At 36.0% G+C, this 18,718-nt stretch overlaps 1 protein-coding gene across 9 annotated transcripts in view; it reads left to right on the top strand.

Annotated features, from left to right (window-relative positions):
* CADPS2 (calcium dependent secretion activator 2) overlaps window positions 1–18,718 on the top strand; it is a 568,074-nt gene that overhangs the window by 484,731 nt on the left and 64,625 nt on the right. For 3 of the 9 annotated variants that reach the window (XM_055347438.2, XM_055347436.2, XM_055347442.2), the window contains 5 exons: window positions 7,960–8,101; window positions 8,227–8,346; window positions 12,800–12,955; window positions 14,364–14,511; window positions 15,227–15,241. In XM_055347438.2, the coding sequence (XP_055203413.1) occupies window positions 7,960–8,101; window positions 8,227–8,346; window positions 12,800–12,955; window positions 14,364–14,511; window positions 15,227–15,241 (581 nt within the window). The remainder of the gene's footprint in view (window positions 1–7,959; window positions 8,102–8,226; window positions 8,347–12,799; window positions 12,956–14,363; window positions 14,512–15,226; window positions 15,242–18,718) is intronic. The other 6 variants (XM_019031557.4, XM_055347439.2, XM_055347443.2 and 3 more) reach the window with 3 other exon arrangements.

Here is an 18,718-nt window from a genome sequence, read left to right as displayed (position 1 = left end):
ATAGATTCTACCCTTGCACACTATTTCCATAGTTGTTCTGTCAATAATAGATAAGGCAAGTGACCGCTTCTGACAAATGAAAGCCATCTGCAAATGGCACAAATCATTTCTTTCAGCACTACTGAAAGGCAAACCCTTGGAGCTAGTCACCTTTTAATCTGTGGATATGCTAGCAAGTGGCAAATGACCATTCTATTGGGAACTGGTTCCCAACTGAAAAATACCACGGTGCTGCTTCTTTAATTAACAGCCTTTTCACATTGCTAGCACATTAAAGTCATCCCAAAGAACACCCGTGCTTATATAATCAATGTCACAGCATCTCTGCCTAAACGAATAATAAATGTTCCTGCTCTACACTAAGTGAAAACCTATTCTCGAAGACTTTCACCTTCGTAAAGATGGGCTCATAAAAATCGAAAAAGGAAAAATTGGAATGTGGTCTCATGAGGATAAAAAGGCTAGTGTTAATAATTAACAAGGAGAGTGAAGTGGAGTCAAATTAGCCATAATAGAGCCCAGAGTGACTGGCAAAGTCACCTCTCATTATCAAAAAACTCATTAAGAAATGAAGAGGTGGAAATCCTGCTGGGTTATTCTCACACTTAGGCTGTATCAGAGATTATTTTTCAGATTTCTTTCAAATGAAGGACTGTTAGGTCACCATATTGTATATTAGGTTAATCTTCAAGCTTTGAAATATGGAAGGCTGACACCTGCGTGTTATTCTCTTTCAAGTGCTTAAATGAGCTGTTCATCTGAAATTCACGAATTGGTGTTTATAGATATATCTGGATATACATAAACCAGGGACAATGCAGAAAGGGTATAACATCTAGATTGCAGCAAATCTGTGCGTGCCCGCTTAGTTTTATAAGTATGCACTTTACAAATGATGAAATAAGGGCCAAAATGTGAGAATGTATTTAACTCTAATCCCCAGAGTTGATTGGATTCAAAATGGTGTGTCAGAATTTGTTTTACTGACCAGTATGGTAAATGAAATATAAAAGCAAGGAGTCGCTACCTTTTTCCCCTCATTTGAATTCCACAGTACTGTTCTAATTTCTTTTTTTCTTTTTTTTGTTTAGTTTAGTTTTGTTTTTGTTTTTGTTTTGTTTTTTGAGATGGAGTTTCGCTCTTATTGCCCAGGCTGGAGTGCAATGGCGTGATCTTGGCTGACCACAACCTCCGCCTCCCAGATTCAAGCAATTCTCCTGCCTCAGCCTCCCAAGTAGCTGGGATTACAGGCATGCACCACCACACCCAGCTAATTTTTTGTATTTTTAGTAGAGATGGGGTTTCTGCATGTTGGTCCAGCTGGTCTCAAACTCCTGACCTCAAGTGATCCACCCGCCTCGGCCTCCCAAAGTGCTGGGATTACAGGCATGAGCCACTGTGCCCTGCCTGCTCTAGTTTCTTTCCTACTTGTAGACTATTTAAAAATTTTAATCTGCTTTTTATATTTTCATAGGGTTTAGTGGCTTAAAGATAATCACCTATTCTAAAATGCCAGTGTGTTTCTTGTAACAGATTAACAGGAACACCTGTAACTTCTGAAAACCATGGGCATCAAGAAACCCACCCTTGGCCGGGCGCGGTGGCTCACGCCTGTAATCCCAGCACTTTGGGAGGCGGAGGCGGACGGATCACGAGGTCAGGAGATCGAGACCACGGTGAAACCCCGTCTCTACTAAAAATACAAAAAATTAGCCGGGCGTAGTGGCGGGCGCCTGTAGTCCCAGCTACTCGGGAGGCTGAGGCAGGAGAATGGCGTGAACCCGGGAGGCGGAGTTTGCAGTGAGCCGAGATCGCGCCACTGCACTCCAGCCTGGGTGACAGAGCGAGACTCCGTCTCAAAAACAAAAGAAAAAAAAAAAAAAAAAGAAACCCACCCTTGAGAGAGTTATCGATCATGATATAGCTGTACTCAATCATTCCCATTGATGGGGCAAGTATTGTGGGACATTAACTCAAAGATTAAAAGGCTATGCATAGCTCGAGTAAAATTACAGACTTTTCTATTTGCCTTTAATATTACGTAATTTCATTTAAAAAACAGCATGAGGACTGCTGGACCATAAGACTTCTTTACTTATCTTTGCTTTATAAGCTTCGGTTAATTAAGCTTTTCTGAATTAGTTTCACAAGAAACAAGTGCCTAATGCCTACAATTTACAAATCCTAGGCCCCTTGCAAATACATGGATAAATAAGAAATGATTCCTCCCCTTGAAAAACATAAAATCTAGTGGAGGATACGCACATATATACACAAATAACTTGATGCAGTAGATTGTAGAAGTATAACTCAAATTATGTGTACCATTCTATGAAATTTTTTCATTATAGTTTTAAATTTGGATTTGTTGCCCAAAAAGTAAGAAACGTTTTAACAGCTGTGTTCTATCACTTCTTGTTACTTTCTCTCCCTGGGTAGATGTATAGGTGTATAAATATATATTAGCAAGTGCCCCAAGGGAAAAGGAAGAACTGGGTATGGTTTTAGGGGTTATTATACTAGTTAATGTATACATTAATATTACCAAATATAAAATTACTTATCAAATTTTTAATTAAAAGGACAATAGAATCCAGTGTGTTTCCTAGTCTACTTAAATGGGATGTTCTTGGACTTTCCCTTAGGAGGTAGATTTTTATTGATATTTATTCAATAATCAGACATTTATTGAGTGCCTACTTAATGTGCCAGATTCTTAGCTGGGTGCTATTCCTAAATCTCAGGGAGGGAGGAAGGGGTGAGGGGTGGGGAGGGCGGCGGGAGAGAGAGAGAGAGAGAGAGAAGAGTGTTTTCCTTTTACATAATGCTGTTCTAGACTGCAGTTCTGCTGGCTTTTCTCCTGAAGGCCATATTCATATTTTCTGTTTCTGTGATGGAGGTCTTCATTATATGCATTTGTCAACATGGAGAGCGACTTATTAATTTTCTTAGTCCACTGTGCTTGCATTGCTCAGGGTTGATATAATTTTTAGTCTCTTAAATAATTGTTTTATGGCAAAGTCTGTTGATTTTATTGTGGTTTGTATTGTCTGTTTGTTTTGCTGGTCATGAATTACCCATTTCCTTCTGAAATGCCTAATGAGAAGTTTGAGGAGAAAAATCATTCTTTCTAGTAATCCACTAAAGCTGGCTAATTGGAAGAGGATGAGCACTATAAAATTGGATTATATGGGTTCAAGAGTCAGCAGCATATTTTTACCCTAAAAACAATATATGAATTCTTTTATTTGCTTATTCTTTATTTTACCCAGTGATTATTGTCTCAGTAATTGTTATTAATTGGATCATAGTTTAAATTTAAATTCTCTGTTGAAATCTTACTACTAAAAGCCTATGACAAGTACTTTTGTAAATGTAAGAGGCTTTTTCGTATGAAAATAATCAACACTAATTTATTATCGGGGATTTTCAAAATAATTGGGCATATTGCATCCTGAGTTTAGCTTATATTTAAGCCATTTGTTTTCTTTTTGCCATTTCTAATTGTACCATAGGGCTCGATGTCATTGATGCCTCATTATTTTCTAACAAGGTGATATTTGGAAACATGGAATCTTTTCGGGAAAAAAGTTATTTTTTTATCTGAAAAATAGGTGCTGGCTTTCCCCTCAGGCGGTAATCACTTTTTGAGACTCATTCTGAGCAGCCCTTTTCACTCTCTCATACTTGAGTATGGTGTCAGAAGTGCTCTTGGATGTGGCCGCATTAAGAACTTGCCTCTTACAATGAACTGTTGTAATGGGTGTTTTGTAAAGGCTTGATTTGGACAGGTGACAGCCCCAAATCATAACCTATCCTTATTAAACCATATGGAGAAGATAGAAGCACTTACTCTGATGCCTCAGGCTACATATTAAGAGGGGCTTTTGACAGTGTCTGATAGGAGTGGAATGCAAGCTGCCATATGGACAACTAAGGAAGGAGCATACATTTACATAGACAAGTGTAGTGTAGGGTGTATTTCTGTAGCTTGTCTTTGGAAACCAAATATTCTCTTTCCTTTCTTTCCCCCTCTTTGTGTATTTCTCTTTCTTTCTCCTCTAGTCCCTCCGCCACCCCTCCTCTCCCTCTCCCCTCCATCATTTTCTCTTTGTCTCCCCCATTTCTCCCCCACTCCCTCCTTCCCCTTTCTCTCTAATTACCAATGAAATAATACTGCCAATTTTCTAAAATTTTCAAATGTGGGTTTCTAATTTTTTTTCAAATAAAAAATAACTCTTTGCTGAATTCTGAGCAAACTTTTGGCTAGAATTTAAGATTTTTTGTAGTTCATAGGAAATATAGGTAATCTTCATTTTCTTTAAATTCTGCAGGATATAATCATTTGCTGTCAAGATTCATAACTGACCAGAGAAAATCCTTTCTTTGCCACATTCATTAAAATAAGAAACATAAAATAACCAACTTTTATATTCATTAGAATTTTTAGCAGTCTGATCTTGTACATATGGGTTAAAAATAGAACTTATAGCTGTATTATTTAATGCTATATATTTTATACAAAGTATGAGGCGTATACACGGGCCTCAATAGGTTTTATAGGTGCCATTTAATACAATAATAATGTAATAATCTTAGCATTCAAATATTCATTCATCCAACAAACATTTGATTACTTGCTCTGAGCCAGGGACTTTTCTGGAACTTAGAATACAGACATAGTTCCTGCCTTGAGAACCTTACATCCTTGTAGGCAGCGAGAAATATGTCAGCAAGAAATATGTCAGCAGGAGAAGACCACTTGTATGACAAGAACCACAGTGGAAACCTGTCCAGGGTAGAGAGTAAACAAGAGAAGCCAGTAATTGGGCAAGGGGACAGCAGAAGGAAGCATTTCTAGAAAGGATTTGAGGAGCAGGTGTATATTGAATTGTGAAAGTCATTATGACTGTATCACAGGAAATGAAAGGTAAGGCAACAGAAATGAGCTGGAGAAGTAACTTGTAGACAGGTCTTGGAAAGCTTTCATACCATGCTCAGGCTTTTGAAGCTTGTCATAATGATCCACTAAAGGATTATAATCTTTAGGAGTGACATTCTTAGTTTCATATTTCAGCAAGCCCCTCTGCTTATGATTTTGAGAAGATGGATTGGCAGAGGAAATATTAGGATCCTAAAGACCAGTTAGGTTATTATTGCATTAATCAAGACAGGAGATGAGAGGGCTGGACTATTGCAACAGCAGTGGTGATGAAGAGAGCACAGTAACTTACTGAAAGATATTAAGGATATAAAATACACCAGTCTTGATGACTAATTGGTTGTCAGAGTGAGGAATGGTAGTTTTATAGGGTTAACAAGGAGTTTTTCTATCAAATCCTGGTTCTACTAATGACTAAATGATCTTAAACAAGTATCTTAAACTCTCTATGCCTCAGTTACCTTATTGATAAGTTTAAAAAAATAGTTCTAGCCAGGCGCAGTAGCTCACGCCTGTAATCCCAGCATTTTGGGAAGCCGAGGCGGGTGGATCACCTGAGGTCGGGAGTTCAAGACCAGCCTGACCAACATGGAGAAACCCTGTCTCTACCAAAAATACAAAAATTAGCTGGGCATGGTGGCATGTGCCTGTAATCCCAGCTACTCGGGAGGCTGAGGCAGGAGAATCGCTTAAACCCAGGAGGCAGAGGTTGCAGTGAGCCAAGATCGTGACATTGCACTCCAGCCTGGGCAACAAGAGCGAGACTCCGTCTCAAAAAAAAAAAAAAAAAAAAAAAAAAAATTCCTCCCTCGTAGAGTTTCTATGATGATTAAATGAGATAAGGCACATATAGCACTTCACATAGTGCTTGGTACTCCAAATATGCTAGGGATGAGGAGGAGGAAGAAGAGAATGAGAGTTCTTAAGTAGAGACCCAATAAATTCAGATATCAGTATATTTTTTAATTTGCATACTACAGTGAATTAGATGGTTTGAGTGAGAATATTTTATCCTTAAAGTTTAGCATGCTTATTTAGGTGGCATTTGATAAAAGTAACTGAATTATTTGAGCTATAGTACCTTCTAGCTCGATGATTGAATCTCCAGGAATAAATAAAGCTTCTTTCAGTGTGCTAATGAAAACATCATTAAGATAACATAAGTCTCCTAAATAAGACACCTATCATTAATTATGATTATTGTTCACAATTTAATGGGAAATGTTTTAGCATATAGCTGAGCTGGGAAAAGAGTATTTAACCACAAAAAATACTAACCCATATCAATTAGAGGTAGAAAAAAAATCTGTTATATTTCCTTCTGTGTTTAGAATTACTTCCCACACCAATTTATGTGCCTGTAGTTGTCCAGCCTCAGAGAAATTTCAGAAACGCATAAAGTAACATATCGAAGCCATCTTCATATACATGCCACAGTGATAAACATCATGTACTTTGACAAGATCTAAAACACTATTAGGCTTTTGGGATGTTTTTGCTCTGAAGAAGATAATGTGGGAAGTTGTCAGTGAATATTTTATAAGACACTGCTATTGGAGTTGCTAGTAATTAGATTTAGTAACTATAAGCATATATAGCTATTCAAATCCATAAAAGTGAATGAGATTACTAACTTTTCCCCAGCTTCTACCTCTTCACCCTAGTCAAAGCCACTATCATCCTTTACCTAGTCTATTGCAGTAAACAACTGAGTATTAACCTTTTTCTCTGTTTTCACCCCTGGCTACCTACTCCATTTCCACACAGCAGCCAGAGAGATCATATCATGTCACTCCTCTGCATAATCATAAGCATCATAAAGCTTCCCATCACACCCACTAAGAGCAACACTCCTTACTCAGTCCTAGGATCTAGACCGTGCCATGGGCTGCCCCTCCCCCTCCCTCAGTCTATTGCAGTTACTCTGGCCTTTCATCTTTCTGCAAAGACCCAAGCTTATTCCTCCCCAAAACTTGTTTGCTAGCTGTTCCCTCTACCTGGAAACCTCCCCTTTAAGTCTTCCATGGAAGATACTTCTGTCTCTTCAGGAATACCTTTCCTGACCACAGAGTATATTTTTAAATCAGCACATTTTCACTTTGAGGGCCACAATGGGGCTTAGGACATGTTCTTTGAGAAATATTTACAATCTATAGTACTGTCATCTAAAATAAAGTCTTTATTAAATATTACTTAGCATTACTGTTTTCGTATAGATTCTCTATTTTTTAATGGTGAAACTTAGGCATATACTCACCTATATTTTAATAAAATTGTATCATCTGCATAGAAAACATTCATCGCCTGAAAAAGGTGAGTGTACCTTGCCCAGCAGCCTTGCAGCACAAATTCTAAGATTTCTGTCACTACTTCAGGTAGGATGTTCCATACTACCATTTATTAAAGACAAATGGAAACCTAAAAAATCCATGTCGTGCTGTTTTTAAATACAGATATGCAAAATTGAATGACTAAAAAGAAAATCCACAAATAACTATAATGTTCATGAATCAAAATAGATATTCCCAAACCCACAGACACCCTCCTAGTGAACAAGAATAGCTTTTACAAGTCATCAAGCTTACCTCTTAGAATTGAGAAGGTTTAGCTCCTCTGTGATACACAGCATAGCACAGAGATTGTAACTCTGCTTAATTGCTGTATTTACATGTGTCAGGACCTTCAGGGGAGCTGGCAGCTCCCTTGAATTTCCAGCGAGTGGTCATGTGCCTATGTGTTAAACCTCTTAGAAAATAAAAACATACCACCTGCCAGGAGAATTTTAGAGAGAGATAATCTATTTGTGTTTTGACAGCCATATATAGAAGGCTAATTATACTTTTTGATCAATTTCCATGATATGATATTCAATATGGGGGATATGATCTACTCTCATCTGCATTTTATCAGTTCTTCTGTGTCAGACTCTCTCAGAAAACATGTTTTTTTTGGCCCATATTTTCCAAATGTCTGATATTATCCCTCTGACAAACACTGTTTCTGCTTGGCTATTTCAGCACTTTTGTGTAATGGAAAATTTCACAAACACTTGCAAGAAATCTTTGTACCCTTGGTTGTCCGCTATGTGGATCTCATGGAGTCTTCCATCGCCCAGTCAATTCACAGAGGTTTTGAGCAGGAGACATGGCAGCCTGTCAAGTAGGTATCTTACCTAGTGTCCGTAGAGCACCTGCCTCTTCAACCCTGACCTTATGACTTTACACATGGCCATCTGTAGTTATCGCTTATGGTGGTCCCTTCCCACGTTGTTTGTTTCTTTACAGGAATATCGCCAACAGTCTTCCCAATGTAGCTCTTCCAAAAGTTCCAAGTCTGCCTCTTAATCTTCCACAGATTCCTAACATTTCTACTGCTTCGTGGATGCCTTCTTTATATGAGTCCACGTGTGTATTCCTCACTTATTTCCTGGTGGTGTGTTAGCTGGTGCATGGCCTGGGCTGTGTTCTGCGCAGATGTGTTTAGACTGCATGGCATTTATCATCGTTGGTTGAGGAATACTGTTTTTTTTTATTTGAGTTTTTTTAAGCTAGTAAGCTAAGCTTAGCATATCTGTGATGAATAATGTCAATTAAAAAGAAAAAACACACTAGTTTAATGTAGTTCGTATATAATCTGTGGGACAGGAATAATTTGGTGGCATTCTACCCTAAGTAAATCATTTGGTGACATTGTACCCTAAGTAAAATAACCAGAGTTCTCCTTATGTATACAAAGCATTTTGAGGATTCTTAGCTCCAGCTTTATTACTGCCCAGATGACTTATCTTGTGCAAGTAGAAAACCTTTGGAAGAATGGTTTCAAGAATATAGTATTTTTCTATTTTTATCTTAGTCTCAACTTTTAAAAAACAGTACTGCATCATGCGGGCCCTTTCATTGCCAAAACCAGGAAGTTCTTCTTTTGTTCTTTTATTATATAGCTGGTACATCTTGGTATTTTTAAATAGTCTTTATATCATCAAAAACCATATTTATTAACTTCACATCATGATGAGCTTGCCTATTGCAGAATCAGCAACTAAGAACCACTGAAGTGAACAGGAGTGGGCTTTTAAATTGATCAGTTCTGAATTTAGATCTTAGCTTATTAATTGTAAATCCTTCTTAGCCTGAGTTTTTTCCTCAACTCTAAAACAATTATGACACCTAAATGAAAGATGTTTTTGTGATGATTTAAAAAAAAACTGCATTGAGGCATATCCTAGGCTCTCAGTAAATTATTAGTACTATTGGCATATCCTAGGCACCCAGTAAATGATAATTACTCTACATTGTTGTTTTTGTTATTATTACTATCATCAGGCATCATCATTATAATTTATAATGGTATAGTTTTTAAAACTATGAGCCTCACAGCGATCAGAACCAAGTAATAGTACTAGTTTACAAATGGGAAAACTCGGGCAGTTACCTGCTTTGCCCAAGATCTCATATGAAATCAACTAGAAAGAATAATCATGAGAGGAAGAAAAATAGCTTCCATTTATTGAGAATTGACTATGTTTCCAGTACAGTGCCAAGTTATTTATCTCATTTAATCTTTATAACAACCTCATATCATTATCCCCATTTTACAGTTAAGGAAACTAAGTCATAAAGAAACTAAGAAACCAAACTTACCCAATATCTCACAGCAAATAAGTGACAGAGGCAAAATTTGAACCCAGGTTCGTTTGACTACAAATTCCTCACTCCTATCATTAATTTGTTCTGCTGTCATAGAACATTGTGTTTAAGAACTTGCTACTTTTCTACCTATCCCACCACCAACTGCAAATCCACACCCAGTCAGGTATGCACACAATCAAGAAAAGAAATAGGAAAAGACCAAGAAAGAGAATAACTTGCAAAGTAATTTGGCAATATTTCTCCAAGTTTAACATCATAACTGCATTCATAATACTCACTAGGATATTATGTTACATGTGAATTTTTTTTCTTACAGGCAAATGCTTTTGGTCATTAGAGTGTGTAAAGTGGTGTCTGTGTGTGCTCAGAAAATTGCCTACAAACTATAATGAACCTTTCTAAGTGTATGATTTTTTGTTCTTTTTTACACTGTTTTATAATTTAACTCCTTTTCTTCCTAATTTCTCATCTATTTAACGCTTGATTTTAGCCAAGAACAATATCATGGGCATTATCCTGTGAAATTTATTTTTTTGTTAGTAATCTTTTATTAACTTTGGGATTTGTACGAACTCTGAATCCCTTATTGAGGACCCTTTTTTAAAGTATGTTAATTTCAGGACAGGAATAATGACAAATTGGGGCTTTGTAAGTAAAGTGATTATGCTTTCACCATTCTGGGGAAATTTAAAAATGTGTTTTACAAGTTGATCACCATTATCTTTACCTACCAAGGTTATCAACATTAGGTTCTTTGTCAGAGTGTCCAGAATTACTCATAATGTTATGATGTTATTGCCATTTGTTTTTTGAAGTTTGAAACATTAATAAAAAGAAACATTTATATTTAACATAAAGAATTAAAAATACAACTGCTGATTAAATAAGAAGAATATAAAAGTAACCATGGTTTTGAAGATACATCCCTGCCTACCAATGCATAAATCATGCAAGGATTGCTCATCGACATATCTATCTGTATATAAATCTTTATTCTGTTTTTTTTTTCTCTAGAAATGAATGCCAGCAAGTTAAGTTTCCTGCTGGCATTTTTAGGAAATTATCTCAGAGTCCACTACTCACATTCGAATTCTTTAATCTGTTAATAATACCTTTAGGAATAGGCCACTGATTAGAAATAATTTTAAAATGAAAAAGCTCTGAATAAATTGCAGGTTATATGTACCAACTCCAGAGAAAGCCTACTCACATTTTTTTCATATATCTATCTAATTATAACAAACACTTGTTATCTTAATTACATTCCCAATTAAACACATTTATTGTCAAGAATCTTACCATAGAATCAAACAGAAGAAAAATATAACCATATTCTCTATAAAGATTGCCATGTATTATTAGAAAATCTATTTTTAGTAGAATTCTGCCTTTACCATTAGAGATTTTGTTTTTATGATGTTTTTCCTTGTCATTGTGTTGTTAAAGAATATATACATTCCAAATAGTTACATTTCTCCAAAGTAAAAAGATTATAAGAAGCAGATTTGCTTCTTTGCCAATTGTATTCAGTTATTCTTAAAACTCAGTTCCTCTAATCTACCAAGCTGTACACTGTGGATGTGAAGGGAGATTTTGTTTTTTGTTTTTTTTTTCTCTTAATTGTGTGATATATATGGCAAAAGGAGAAATAAAGGTAGTGTTTTTTTTCAACACTTTCACTGTAGTATCAGAATGGTGTTGTCTGGTTCTCTTATTTAATGGTGCATTTGAGGCACTGAATATTACGGTGAAGAGATTTAAGTGAGTAAAGTGCTACGGGAGTGTTCACTGCTTTGCTGTGATTGGTCCTTAGAGAACTTAAGTCTGAGGGCATTTTGGCTAGACAAGGAGATCAGGAGGAATTACTGGCAGAATGAGAAGAGAAAAGCAATGTAGGTTTGTGATAGAGCTTTGACGCTGAGGTCAGGGTGGAGGGCAGAAATAAGCTTTTCATTAGTCAAGAGCAAGAGGTGCCTTTTTTTCTAAGCTAGCTCATAAAGACATATTTAGCAAAACAATGTGGTGCTTTAAACAATTTATTTTTTTTTTATTTTACTTTAAGTTCTGGGATACATGTGCAGAATGTGCAGGTTTGTTACATAGGTATTTTCCCCTGTGCTGTTGTAATAAATGAGTTTATTTCTTTAATTTTCTTTTGTAAACTAGAAATATAAATTTTAAGTTAGTATATGTGAAGCAATTGTGGGAAAGCTGAGAACAAATGAATCATACAGCAGCTTTTTTTTGCTTTTGCTTTTATGCTTTTTATGGTTAAATTTCAATATGTTTTAATGTAGGAATATTTTACTTTCAAAACACTTGTTTCTGTATTAGCCTATGTACTTGCATAATGGAAAGTAATAACCATTTGCCAACATATTATATGTACTCTTCTATAAGTTACCTTATAAAAGGTAACTTCTATAAGTTACTGTAACTCTTCTATAAGTTATCTTCATACATGGGGTGATAGCACTCCTGTAGAGTAATTTTACCATAATAGTGAATGCTTAGCAAATCTTGGCTCCACAGTTAGATATAAGGACCTGAAACGTGTTGTTTTTCTCCATCTTCAGAGCACCCCGAATGTCATTTCTCTGTCAGACAATACCTTGCACTAAGTTGGGTTTTAATAAGCCAGAAAAAGCAAAAAATGAAAATAAAAGATTGCTTCCCTACCTAGCCCATTTTATTTCCAGTTCCTGTCTCACCTTTACCTGTAATTGAGAAATTCAAGGACCCTATATTCTACACACGTATAGATAGACAGAAACCACCATGGTGACAGAGGCACATATGCATGAATAACGCCAAAGGTACTGGTTGCTAACATAAGGATTTTCTTGCATAAAACATAATTTTGGGGATTTGCAAGAATCTTTATCCTAGAGATTGGTAAAGAACAGTTACAATGTTTGTTCTTATGTACACAATATAATTCCCTTAGTAAAGTATACATATCCATTTTACCTCTTTGTATGAAACCCTACCACCATATTTATTTCTATTTTGTTCTCTTTGCCCTGCCTTATTAAGAATTGTAGAGGAACAATTAGAAGGCTGAACAAAGAAAATATTGGATCATTAGAGACTTTATATGGTATTTTTTTCGCTGATGGCAATTGATACAGAAAAGAAAAAACAATGTATTAATGATATACCTAATTAACGGGGAGTTCATGATGTTCATTTTTCCTTTTTCTTCTAGCAATGGTTCAGCAACATCAGAAGACCTTTTTTGGAAGCTTGATGCACTGCAAATGTTTGTCTTTGATCTGCACTGGCCAGAACAGGAATTTGCCCACCACTTAGAGCAAAGACTTAAACTAATGGCCAGTGATATGCTAGAGGCCTGTGTCAAAAGGTAGACATGTATTTTCAAATTGCTGCTTAATGTGCCAGCACCCAAAAATATCACTTTTTATCAAGTACCTAATATATTATTGTCACAGCAAAGGTTTCATTATGCACCACTATTCCAACATTTAATGAGTATTAGGTTATCTTGATTAAATTCTGGGGACCCATGTAATTGATGAAATTGGCTGGATACTTTTTTTCAGGTCTCCCAACTATTGCCTTAATCAGTAACATCTATACCATATTAATGGTTTCTTTAGGGCTTACTGTTATCTCTCTGGGAATACTATGCTTTAAATTCCCAAGGTAATATCTCCTGAGACATATGAAAAAGGTCTGTTATGTTCTGTATGCATTATGTACTGTGTCTGTGTGCTGTGAAATGGCATAGTAAACTCAAAATAGGATCAGCACCATCAGTTGTTCTGGGATTACTAACTATTTTCTGTCCACATCAGATGAGTTCCAACTATCTGCTTACATTCTTTATCACTTAACTGGAAATAAGTTATGAGGCTTCATATTCTTCCAAATGTGCTTTCATTTTATAATAGTTTTAACAAATCAGCTTTGCATCCTAATTGGTCAAGCATTTTTTTTCCATTGTCCTTGTTCATTATATATACAAGGACAATATGGAGCCACATATTAGAAAAGTGTTCAAACACTGGTTAGACCAATTGGATATTTCTGAAATCTTGAAACCAAGAAAAAATCTGTCTTTAGAATAATGTTCAGTGGCCCCTTAAGGCAAGGCCCTGGATTAGGTAGTTTAATGTTTTTTAAAAATCATCTTTGATTTTGATGTCTCGATTCTGTGGATTTTCATAGGATACTTCAGCAAAACCAATTCCAAATTGCTTATGATGTAGTTTCTTTCAAAAACCTGCCTGCAATTTTAGGTTTTTGAAAGAGAATGTAAGTGACATAAAAGAATTACACATTGTCTATTGTACATTGATTACCATGTTTTAGGGTTTCCTAGGTTTGTGCTTATTTTTTCTAATTTGGTAAGCCCTCACATAGAGGATATATTCTGCTTAAATGCATACAAGTGTGTGATTTTTCTACTTGGAAATTCAGACAATTAATTCAGACAATTAAGTGAAATTATGAGTTTTTTTCCATTAAATGTGGTACTCTAGATATAATAAAAAGCTTCATTTGGGTGGCGATACTGCCTGAGTGACTGCATGAAGCCAGGCTTAATATAAAAATATCACAATCTGATCTTTCATTGAGACACTTGAAAAGAAAAGCATCCCACCCCTTAGCTCCCAAGCACTGCCACACTGCTTACTCCTTATTTGCATGTTTTAAATTAGCATCTTGTAGTGTTGATTTCACTTTTTACAAAACAGGTGAGCTGTATAGCAGAATTTCTTACTCTGAATTCATGTTTTAAAAACTAGAACAAGAACTGCATTTGAACTCAAGCTACAAAAGGCAAGCAAAACAACTGACTTGCGCATTCCAGCTTCCGTTTGCACTATGTTTAATGTATTAGTCGACGCCAAAAAGCAAAGCACCAAACTCTGTGCCCTGGATGGAGGACAAGAGGTATGTAGAATGTGCCACATGGGGAAAGGCAGCACAGGGTGCCTTGGCATGGGAAATTCCCTTTCCACAAGGCATTCTCTTGATTGGATTGAAAAGACCAAGTTCTCTAGCACCAAACGTTTGATCTTTACTATAATAACAGAATGCCCTTTATCCTTTGCTCATGTCAGTTTCTCCTTTTTGATATAAATATGGTCTAAAATTGCATTAGTGGCCATGAATTTTAGATATAGCTTTTAACAGCTGAAGTGTTGTGTCATTTACATAAACCTTCCTTTTTACAAGCAAATGAGAAAGCTGGAAAGCTACCTGTTTTGTTTATACAAATCTAGAGTATCCAGAGTTTGCATCTATAAAAGTAAGACACACAAAAAAGTGTGAAATAGTTTATTTACACAGTAGCTTCCATTTTTAAAAATTTAGGTTGAAATAGACTTAAAAATCTAGGCCTAGTTCTTATCAATAAATATCCTATTCTTTCTATTTGATTTATATTTTGTTTGGTTTTATATTCAGAAGTACAATTTTATTTTACCCCATGATTTTTTGTTGAGAGTGGTGATTGGGTGAAAATTGATTTATTTTTCTTCAATTATCTGTTTAAGTTGATTTTGTTGCCTTTTTTTCCCATTGTAATTACTTTTTCTTCATTTCTTTATTCTTCCCTTCTGTTCTCTTTCATCATCTTTTTTTTTCCACCCATGGCATGATCCAGTTTGGTAGTCAATGGGTAAGTCTCATTTTTTTTTCTAAAAGCACATTTCATTTGAGTTATTATTTTTGTAAATGTATATTTTTTATTTTCATCTTTTCAAATTAAAATTATATAAATTTATTTTCAGATTTTTGGCTTCTGTGTTCGCATATATAAGGCTAACAGATTACAATAACATAGCAATAGTCCAAAGATTCATGAAAACACTAAATACTTATACCTTAAATAATGACGAGGGAAATGTTTCTCCCCTGTTAGTCTGCGGAATTTATAAACTACTCTTAGAATTTTAAAGATAAAATTATTTAAAACCAAATTAATTCACCTTCTTTTAAATTGAAATCTGAATAACTATAGGAGCAGAGTGATAATTAACATTTTTCAAGCATTTATCTACAGTATACTTTTAATACCAAAAGAATTTCAAGTTTGGAGCTTTAGATGACATATAGCCCCTAAAAACTTGAACCAGGAGGCCAAACCCAAAGTCACTTCATACAGATGAACCCAGTGGTGGATTTCAGTGAGGTACAAGCCCACCAGTGATACAGTCTTTCCTCCCACTCATGGCCTAGGATGTGACCATCATCAGAGGTAAGGAAGAGGCAGGCCTGTGTCGTGAGACTTCTGCCCTCCTCCACAACAGGTCATCCTAAAATACTACCCCAGAATCCCTGAGGTACAAGGTTAGAAAACCTTTATGCGTAAAGGATTGACTAGTGTATACTTTTTTTTTTTTTTCGTGAGTCAGAATGTCTTTGTGTCCTGTAGGTAAGTTACATCTTACAAGTCTTACAGTTGACAATTGGGAATCAAACTCAGGGTGACTCTTCCTGGGCTGACAATTCTCATCTAAGCAGAGGGGCTTAGTTAACTGTGAAAATAGATGGGAAGGCCTACTACTTGTGAATTCTATACCTATTGCCCCAGGTATAGACATTAGCTATTTGGCCATAATTTATATTTATGCATGAATACACAATTTTATTCTTTGAGCAATTCAGCAGAAAAAATAAATGTATTTATATTACCATAGCATACAACCTTACACATATATCAGGTAACTGATATGTGTTATAGAATGTTCAGTAATTACCATTCTCTGATCACTTACAACATGATTTATTATATCTAATTACCTGAATAAGTAGGCAGCTAGCTTAGATACCAGTGGCTCCTATTTACCTCCTCATGTTTTTTTAATAACCAGATGTAAGCCTTTGATTGTCTGCCTGAGAATATTATCTTAGGTTTCCTCATAAACCCATTCTTTTCTCATCTGGTTTGTGGAATCATCTTCCATTCATACTGGGTTTATCCGTTTGTTCTTATTTTAACATACACTGCAGTACCTGACATGCAGTAGGCACTTTAGTAAATGTTTGCTGAGTGGATGAACAGATTTGTTGTCACTGCTTTAAAAATCCTCCCCTGTAAGAAACAACTTGCTGTAGTACTTAAAAGGAAAAACAGGCACACACACACACAAATGATGAACATTGTTACATTGTCAAATGATTCTTTACATTAATAGGTGGGTAGTTTTGAAGAGTAATCTACTACTGTTCATTATGTGTGCACCTGTACATTCACACCAGAGACAATTAGTTCCCCACAACTTTCACACAATTAACATAGTTCAAAATGTGCAGGTGTAAAATCCATTAGCAACCCTGAAAAAGTGGTAAACAAGAATTTCATTGCAAAAGAATTTTATACTTCGCTTTTTCTCTCCAGTAAACATATCCACATAATTGCATAGGCCTTCCCTCTGTATATATGCTGAGATAAGTTTTGGAATTGTTGAAAATTAGTATATACATTACATATACAGGTGAGCCAGTGGACCTCATTTATAAAAAGCAACAAAGTTGTTGAAAAAAACTAGATCATTAGACAATTTGGAACCATGTAAAAATATATACTACATAGTTAAACATAGCAGCAATGTTTTTTTCTAAATTATAAAGAAATTACCTCTCCAAAATCTCTAGTAAATGTGTTATATTGTCATCGCTGGGATAAAACTTGCCCAACTCCTTCCTCACAATGCATTCCCTTCTGTGCTTCTAAATTATGATCCTGTTTTTCTTACATGCTACATGATGATGCAAACATGTTCCACTGAGGCCCAGAATAGGGTTTAATGGAGTGATTAGTGGGTGAATGATCTGCTCATGTGACAGCTGTGTGAAATGAGTCAGCAGTCTCAGGCCAGTCCCTCAGGGACAGATGTCGAGATCACAAAGCCACCTCAGTGTTTAGAATCCTCATTATCCATAACTGCACAAAAGCAGATGACTACCTGGGCTGTAGGCATTCATCAGCCCTCAGAACCACTTCATTCCATGGTCCCATTAGTTGAGGATGAAGGTGAAAACACATTAATATGGCAATTCAGGGGAGCAAGGGGCCCTACTTGGGCCAAATTTGTTCTCAGTTAAATTAAAATGCATCCATTTCTGGAACTAACAATCCAGTACCTTTAAAATATTATATACCCCAAGACAAGGTCCAAAATCTTTTAAGAAAGCTGGAATTCACTGGCATCTGATTAGCCATTTCGTGAGTGTGTTTGTGTAACAGCAGTCAGGTGAAGTGGTGCTGTTCACCTGATTGTAGAGAGGCCAGGATTTTGGACTGTGTTTGACCTGTGATTTCCCTGGGCTTCATGAAGTAAGGATTCCTGAATGGTTATCTTAATGTAAGTTCAGAATCACCTGCTGGGAAAGCAGGCACAGTTTGCCTTTGAGGGCAGATATGGAGAAACTTAGCTTAAGAATGAATTGAAATCTAACAAAGCCCTAGAATCTAAGATTATCAATCCAACTTGAAGTATTCGAAGAATTTTATTTTCTTCTTTTAAATTTCAGCTTTTGTTGTAGATATGGGGTACATGTGTAGTTTTGTTACACGTGGGTATTGAGCATAGTACTCAATAGGTCGTTTTTCCATCCACATCGCCCTCCCTCCCTCTCCCCTCTACTAGTCCACAGTGTCTGTTGTTCCCATGTTTATGTCCGTGTGTTCTCAGTGTTTAATTCTCACTTATAAGTGAGGACATGCAGTATCTGATTTTCTGTTCCTGTGTTAATTTACTTAGGATTATAGCCTCCAGCTGCATCCATGTGGCTGCAAAGGACATGATTTTGTACTTTTTTATGGCTGTCTAGTATTCCATGGTGTATATGTAACATATTTTCTTTGTCTGGTCTACCATTGATGGACACCTAGGTTGATTTCATGTCTTTGCTACTGTGAATAGCATGGCAATGAACATACAAGTTCAAGTGGTTTTTGTTTTTGTTTTTGTTTTCGTTTGTTTGGTTTAGTGATCTGTGTTCCTTTGGATATGTACCCAGTAATGGGATTGCTGATTCAAATGGTAGCTCTGTCTTAAGTTCTTTGAGAAATCTTCAAACTGCTTTCCACAGTGGCTGAATTAATTTACATTCCCACCAACAGTGTATAAGCATTACCTTTTCTCAGTAT

This window comes from Gorilla gorilla, chromosome 6 (genome assembly GCF_029281585.2).
Source record: "Gorilla gorilla gorilla isolate KB3781 chromosome 6, NHGRI_mGorGor1-v2.1_pri, whole genome shotgun sequence".
NCBI classification, from domain to species: Eukaryota; Metazoa; Chordata; class Mammalia; order Primates; family Hominidae; genus Gorilla; species Gorilla gorilla.
The sequence above is the reverse complement of the archived record's forward strand: the minus strand, read 5'-3'. Positions and strand labels throughout refer to the sequence as shown.